The sequence below is a fragment of the Carassius auratus genome, chromosome 8 (genome assembly GCF_003368295.1).
Source record: "Carassius auratus strain Wakin chromosome 8, ASM336829v1, whole genome shotgun sequence".
NCBI lineage: Eukaryota > Metazoa > Chordata > Actinopteri > Cypriniformes > Cyprinidae > Carassius > Carassius auratus.
In genome coordinates this window covers 17,279,598-17,287,627 of record NC_039250.1, presented here as the reverse complement: position 1 = coordinate 17,287,627, position 8,030 = coordinate 17,279,598, and the positions used below count along the sequence as shown (strand labels likewise).

The 8,030-nt window shown below is 35.9% G+C and overlaps 1 protein-coding gene across 1 annotated transcript; it reads right to left on the bottom strand.

Annotated features, from left to right (window-relative positions):
- Positions 1 to 1,863: 1,863 nt before the first annotated feature.
- On the bottom strand, positions 1,864 to 7,184 carry LOC113106758 (indoleamine 2,3-dioxygenase 2-like). Its single transcript, XM_026268786.1, has 10 exons — positions 7,073 to 7,184; positions 5,833 to 5,928; positions 4,895 to 5,014; positions 4,677 to 4,795; positions 4,413 to 4,427; positions 4,026 to 4,125; positions 3,545 to 3,662; positions 3,408 to 3,459; positions 3,159 to 3,307; positions 1,864 to 3,032 (listed from the first exon to the last, which is right to left on the bottom strand). Exons 1-10 carry the CDS (start codon positions 7,163 to 7,165, stop codon positions 2,575 to 2,577), a joined length of 1,320 nt encoding a protein of 439 aa, XP_026124571.1. The 5' UTR covers positions 7,166 to 7,184; the 3' UTR covers positions 1,864 to 2,574.
- Positions 7,185 to 8,030: the final 846 nt, after the last annotated feature.

Genomic DNA, 8,030 nt, shown 5'->3' with positions numbered 1-8,030 from the left:
AATTATTATATATGTCAAAGCGATATCATATGTTTTCTCTGAGGCGGAAACAGACTTCTGTAAGTTACTCCTGAATGGGAGAATACTCTCATTTCACTGAATGATTACCAGCATTGTACTGTGTCTATACTTAATACACACTGTGCTTAATTAATGGTTTCACCATAGGCTAAAATAACTAAAAACCATGAAAATTAGCAACAAGATTTGTACTTAATCTTTGCACAAAATGGTATAATTACAGTAGGATTTTTTTTCCCATGCAAAAGTGCAAATGTAACAACTGCTTATTGAAATTCTCACAATTATTTACTAAAAATAAGCATTTGTGATGAATGCTTTCTAGCATAAGAGTGGTCTCATTGCAGCCAATTGTCATCCAGGAACTGAGGCTCATGGTTTGATTTAAACTACCCAGAGTGAGAAGGGGGACATATTTTGCATTCTAATTTAAATGAAATGGAAAGATTAGTGGTTGCATATAATGGAAACTAAAGTTGATGGTTCAAATTATGGTTTGGCTTGAAATCATGGCATTCCTTGCCACAAAATGTCCATAACACTCTTTTTCATTTAAGGGAAGCTATGTGCGTGGCTCAAGTACAAGGCTTTACTCTATGCTTAGATTGGATTTTAGCTTGAAATCAAAATAATTCATGGCATGAGTCGACCAAGGAATGTCACTTGCCCAGCTTTCCAAGATAAAGGTTAGAGAGTGAGGAGCAGAAACAGCTCTAATACATGTATTCTGTGAGTAACAATGAGTAAACAAGATGCAGTACATACTAAACTCATTTTAGGACATATTACAATCATTATAATGGGAATTCAAATAGTGTTCTACAGAGATTAACATTTTTGAAGACATACAGTGGGGTGCAATAGTCTCAGATCGTTAAACCCCACTGTATATAATTAAATATTTGCTTTTTAGACACTGAGACTAACACATTGTTGTTTTTCCTCTAGCACTGTAATGTTTGTTAGTTTTATGTACTGGTCAAGTTGCAACATAGGCTCATTCGAAAAACTTGCCTCAGCCTACATTTCTGCAAATATATATGCCTATACCTATTTATTCCTTTTAACACAAATCATGATTTCATTGTGCGTTCACACTAAGGCAGGTTTGGTTTGATTAAAATGAACTCTTGTGCGATTGCTCTGTTAGTAAGGTTCATTTAAATTAGTGTGCCATATCAACCTTTTGGCACCAAGCATGCGTTTCGACAAATATGTGAATGCAATTCAGATTAAATACCAGTAAATAAACCCAAAACAAGATATGATGTGTCAAAACGCCTGTGTAACAGGAATTCCAGCGACTGTTTTCACTACTTTATATAATTTAAAAGCTCTTTGTGCGCAATGTTGGGAAAAGTTGCTTTTAAAAGTAGTGTATTACAATATTGCGTTACTTCCTAAAAAAAGTAACTGTGTTACTGAAAATATTGCATTATTTTACTTTTGCATTACTTTTTCTCATCTGGGCTGGCTTGCTTGTTTTAAATATATATATATAAAAAAAGTTTAGTTTTTTTTGCAAATATCCGCAAAGTGAAATGACTAAGCGTCACGCAGGCTAAAGGAAATGTAAATTCACGTCTGTAGAGGGCTCAGCTCAAGCAAAAAATTCAGCTGTGCTGCTATTCTGGATTGCATAAATAATAGTACACAGGAAAATACACTTTGCAATTTAAAAAAAATAAACACAAATTTTATGTTTATCTTCTTAATCATGTTGTTGAATTAGATCATAAATATCTATAAAATGTAAATAAGGTTAATAAAATGGGATTCAATTCAAAGGACATTTTGTTATTTGACATCATTTAATTTGTCGAGTTTTACGACATATTCTGAATTTGCATTTCACTGTTTTTATTCATTTTGAGGAACAAGGAATCAGTTTTTTATGCAAGTGCAACAACGCTTATGCACTTACTCCCGATTTCTCTCAACATTCAGACAGAAGAGCTGTCTGTAAAGTAATGGGAAGTAACTGGTGTTAGTGTTACTCATTTAACTCAGATGTTTTCTCTTATGTTAAAAAGCAATACTTTGAAAAAATTAAGTAATCTGATTACGTTACTCGTGTTACTTGCAATGTCTTACCCAACACCCCCAACTTATCAACTGGTTAAAAAATAAATAAAATATCAATTTGCACACATACAGCATCATTGTTTTGGATGTCCAGTAAGTTTGTAAAATATATGTTTGGTCAACAATTGGTCTGTGCAAGAAACTGAATTTTTTCACTACACTAATACCTGTAATTCAATCTAATCCATTTTCTTTGAAACTGATTCTTTCAGATGGTTAATTTCTACAAACTGGTTCAATTAACCAATTCACCAATTAGTTTACGTATAAAACACACGATAATTATGTGAAACATGGATGTTTTACATCTAAAGCATGCAAAGTGAATAAACTAGTCGTAAATACTCATTGGACATTTCACTCTGATAGTGTCACAAAACTACATCATTTTGCAGAAGTTTCACACCAGGCAAATTTTTCCAATTAGCCTTGGTTGTCAAATCACCATTCCAAGATACTTTGGTGCAATTATGATTCTGTTGCGAGCTCAGATGCAGCCTTCTGTATTTCTGTTATCGCTGGGTCTGGCGAGACGTGGTTCCCATTAGTACACTGTGAGATGGAAGTGTCTTTGGTTTCGTCACGCACCGTCTTCAGAAAGGTCATAATCCCTGACCCTCCAGTACCTCTTTCCTCCAGCGCTGTGGGTGCACTTCTGATCGCGTCCAGCGCCACGGCCAAACCCTGCTTATTGGCACGGAGCTGTTTGGCATGGGAGGCCGGGATAGTGATGTAGCGGGTGACAATGATGATGTGGTAATTTCGAAAGTCCACCAAGCGAGCCACACACTGCTCAAATGTGTGTGTTAGACGCTCATCTGCTTGCTGGAGCACAAAGCTGCGCAAAGACGGGCGTCTAGAGATGTTTTCAATGAACTGCTTATGAGCGGGCAGCATGTAGTCCCTCATTCTTCTCAGGAAGGCCCCTGTGTGGATGGTGTTGACAGAGCGAAATAATCTTTTTCATATAAATACATGCATTGATGCATCTTGATGCATCATGCAACCAGGAATGATTTAACCTTAAGAACAATTACCGATGGTTCTCTTACCACTGCTGCCTTCATGTTGGACTCCCAGCAGCTCATCAAAGCAGTGTAAGATACTACTTTGTGCAGCACTGCCTCCTGAAAACTCCAGTGGCTTCTCCTGAACTCCCTCGTACACGAGACCTTCTGGCATTAATGGGTTATCTTTCCATCTAACACCCACATGCAGAAGGAGTGTTACCTTTTTATATATTCAGAAGAATTTTAAAGGATATCCAAAAAGACAGCAGGGAAATGTACAGTATGGCGTACCCAGACAGATATATCCTCATGATGCCATAGAATATGGAGGGATCTACATATTCTGAAACAGTAAAGATTAATTTGTCACATGTCTTGAATGAATGTATTAGAGCACACAATTTCGTCTGTCCTCCTGAAAGTATTACCATGCATTAGTTTAAGGGCCTGTTTCATGCTGTCTATGGCCTGACTGACAACATCCAGAGCTCTGGTGACCATAGCAACATCATTATACTGGACGCCGTTGATGACATCAAGGATAGACTGTGAAAAAAAAACAGCTAGTATTACATGATACTCTAATGTAATCAAATGGTAATACCACACTGTAAAGTGGCTTTCGAAGTTGCAAATAAAATAAAGATTAATGGAGTTTAGTCATTCTACTTCAAAATGTCATGTTTAAATCTTTAAGTCTTTAATTCCATTTCTTTGTGCATTTGTGAAAAGTGGTGAAGAGTGGAAACTGTTTCCAAGTAAATCCAACACATGTTTTTTTCCCGATGCATATTCACGTGCCATGATGAACCAAAGTGATTGATGAAATATTAGCATGGTGTATCATGGTGTGTTCTTGGCTATTACAGCTTAGCTCAGTGAACTGTGGCGTTTGTAAAGGTGTCAGACCTTCAGGCCAGGAACAGCTGCCAACTCCACCAGCAGTGTCACCAGAAAAAATCCTCTTACACTTTCCCCACCAGGCAATGTCAGCAACAAGTCCAAGTTCCTTCCAGGAAGCAAAAACAGTCACCACGAATGGACAGGTCAACACTACAGAAGCACTAGCCACAAACTACATCAACATGTGAATTATTTATTTATTCGTGTTATGTTGTTTATTGTGGTGTCTAAATTTTGACCAAAATATGTTTATAGTTGCTGCAATGAGGATCTGAATTGCCACTGATCATATTTACATATTCCCCTTTAGAACATAATGAGATGGCTCCCTCTGCTGGTTCTACAAATGGATAACATTAAACACGCATTCTGTTAATAATACAAAATACATACTCTATGGAAAAAGGTCTGGGAACAATCCATGTCCAGTGGTGCATGAAAAAGAAATTAATATTACTGGTTAGTTTGCTTAATAATATATGTAACATATATTATTATGGGAGAAAAGGTGAAACATATAATATCTAAATTAAAGAAACAGCTGCCATTGAGATGAACCGGAATGCCAACTGATAGCAGGTTTTTTACACAAATTAAATAAAACACGGCAAGATAACATTACTAAAAACACAGTTTTATATGGATCAGTGAGTTTACCCATCTGGATCTCTTTTCTTCCAGTTGGCGAGGACTGTGTCAGCGTGGATGAGGATCGGAGGGAGACCCAGTCTCTGAGACACCTCACAGAACGGCAGCGACAGACTCCATGGAAGCACCTGGAGGATCATGAGACACAGAAATAGTCAGACAGTTTGGTTCTGTGCTTCAGTTGTGTTCTGGAATGGTCTGGAATGAATATAAGATCACTGTTGTACTTTTATTGTTTCTCTCTCTCCCTCCTGCCATACGTAACCCATAGTCATTACGCTCAAAGCCAGATGGGCCAAACGCAGCTCACGATGCGTCCGCAGCAAATGAGTCTCCAACTGAGGCATCTGAGATAGAATACAGAGTGCAAATCAATCACAGAATAATCAGCATTAGATTAATAACCTTTCCAAACCCTGCATTCATTCTCACCATTAACATTTTCTGGTGTTTATGTCCTACTTGGTACCACAAGTAAAATAAAATTAATTAAAAATAAATAAATAGAAAATCAGTCTAAGTGCAAAATATCAAACTAGTTTTTTTTTGTTTGTTTGTTTAAAAGAAAGAAAGAATTATGTGTCACACAAGGCAGAAAAAAGATGACAGAATTTTTTTTTTTTTTTAAATAATAGGCTACTTTCTTTTAAAATAAAGCTCAAATGTGACATTTTGTAAGTACGCATCAGTCATACACAATTTAATTTGTTTTGTGCTTCCATCAATTAGATTCAAAATAAATAAACTGTATCAATTACATTTCTTAAAAAAATGGATTCAAGTGTTCAGAAACAATTAGAAGTAGCCTACCATTACATATAACAGTTAAATTATTGTAAATGTAATTAATTTGAATTTATAAGTATAAAAGATGTCATAAAAAAATCTTATTCAGTTATCTTATTTTTTAACTGGAACATAATTTGGCTCCAAAAAAGGTTAAACATGACATTCCCATAGAGGCGTTGTAGTTCCTCTAATGAAAATGAAAGGAAAGAAAGGCCGAAAGGAAAATGAAAGTAAAAGTATACCTTTTAATGAAATTAACATAACAATCGAATCTGTCAATCAAAATGTTGAAGAACGTTTACATTCTAAATGGACAAGCAAAATGTTAATGTGTTACTCTGTTTTGGTAAAACGCTCTCATTATGAAAGCTCATACATCATGAATTCTGAGACGCAAAGAATGGGAGGAGATGAGTTCTGGCACATTTCTGGCAATGTCCATCCAGGGCTTGTAGTACACCGGCAGGTCTCTCTGAAACACAATGTAGTTGTATATAGTATGTGTCCATAATGCAATAATATGCTATGAGATATATATTTTTGATCATTTTTCATTACATTTACTGTTCCGTCATGACAGCTCTCAGAGAGTTTAGCATAAATTAAATTGAGGCTTGTTGCTGCCAATACATCCACAGACAAGCTGCTGTGAGCATATAACATACATTAAATAATCCCTATATATTGAACATACATGAAATTACCCAGGAGCGGATCTGTACAGGTGGAGCTGGGGAAGGTGGAGGGCTTCTGAAGTGCACTGCAACTGCTACAGCAAACACTAGCCAAGTATTTGAATGTACAGCAGCAAGCTCATTGGCTGCTGAAGCTGTGCCAACTGAATAATTGTATTATATCATATTGAATTAGAACCTATCATCCTGCACCATATATAGTTTCATGACATAACATTGTATGTATACAAATGTACATTTGATGAGGGAATCCCACACTCACTGAATATTCAGTTTATGTCAAATTATATATCCATAAAATTTACCATACATTTATTTATTTTTTCAGCCAAAGAGTTGAATACGACGGATATCTTGAGGTGGATCCTTGGGTTTCCACCAATAATTGAAAGAGATACATAATCCCAGACACTAATTGTGAGTCAAAGTTTATAATTTACCATCTTGGAAGCTAAAACATTATAGTTTTCTATCATCACTGTCTGTCTGCTTCCTTGGCTTCTGAATGTGAACTAGTGAAATTATAAAATTGCATTTTTGGAGAGCAAAGTTTTGTATAAATATATTTAATATTAAAACAATTAGGTCACTTAGAAAGCAAACAATGTTGAAGTCTAATGCTTTCTTATACAAACAATCAGGCTTACTGCATCTTAATATACTGATTATATGAATGCAAATCAATAGTTTGTTAAATCCTTCTCACTAGAACAATAACTTTCAGTGTGTTACCAAACTATAACAAATAATGACAGAACTGTAGCTTTACCTGAGAGCAGTCAGTTGCTTCTTTTGTCATAAATTGCCTTTATTCTTACATTTTGAATGAGTTGGTAAGCAAGGTATAAAAACATAAAAATGCATTTAAAAAAATACTAACTGCAGCTAACAAAATGTTGTACAGGAAGTGTAATGACCTACCAGAGGCTCAGGAAGAATAAACCCATATTCCTCAGAGATGTGAAACTGCTCCAGAGACAATGGTATTGTATTTTTAACTTTAGTGCCCATCATTTTTAGTACAATGCTCTGTCGCCGGGCATATGCAACTGTATAGCTGAAAGTGAAATGAACCTTATCTGTCAAGCAACAAAACTTTCTCTCTCTCTTATTGTTTGTTTCTGTTCTACCGTTAGTAAATGACCTTTCCTCACTTCCCTATCAGAAATCATATGAGTATGCATGTGTGAAAACCACAGACACAACAACAGTTGGCATAACCTGCAATACCTGCAATACCTTAGAGACCGTTTTGGCTCATATTTCTCAAGCAGTTCCACCAAGTACAATGGAGCTCTACTATGCAATGATTTGTAGACAAAAAAATATATATTTTTTTATTAATTCTATAGGTGATCGGTAACCATTGTAAAGAACTCAGAACAGGAGTAATATGATTTAATGAAAGGTTTTCTTAATCTTCATGCTTACTGTCCTGATGGTATAGTTTATCATGTCTTGTCCATTTGATTTTCATGCCTTGTCTCTGCCTAGTTTTGCCAGAGGAATCCTTATTACCAGGGCCTGTATTCACAAAACATATTAAGGCTAAAAGTAGCTCATAACTTAAAAAAAAATGGGTGTGTCAGTTCTAAATTTAGGACTTCTAAACAGCTAAACGGCTAAAACAGCTCCTAAATCTGTGAAACATTAGGAGTACTGAAGAGGTCACTAAGACCAAGCCACATGCTATTCCTATCCTACCTGATGAACAAAACGATATAAACCATTACAGAAATTCCCCATATCTTAGCCCCCATACTTTCCTGCCTGTTCAGTGCTTATTGACTCGGAAACATAGGGAAATTCCATGCTAAGAGGGCAAACAAGAATGGCTTCCCTATTCAAGTCCTCAGCATTCATTCCCTTAATGGTTGTG

What these genes read in the sequence shown, in the direction of transcription:
- LOC113106758 (XM_026268786.1), bottom strand. Translation starts at nt 7,165, where the DNA reads ATGATGGGCACTAAAGTTAAAAATACAATACCATTGTCTCTGGAGCAG. An exon ending in ATGAGGATATATCTGTCTGG is followed by an intron (nt 3,308 to 3,407) that starts GTACGCCATACT and finishes TGTGGGTGTTAG; the next exon opens with ATGGAAAGATAACCCATTAA. An exon ending in CCAACATGAAGGCAGCAGTG is followed by an intron (nt 3,033 to 3,158) that starts GTAAGAGAACCA and finishes CCATCCACACAG; the next exon opens with GGGCCTTCCTGAGAAGAATG.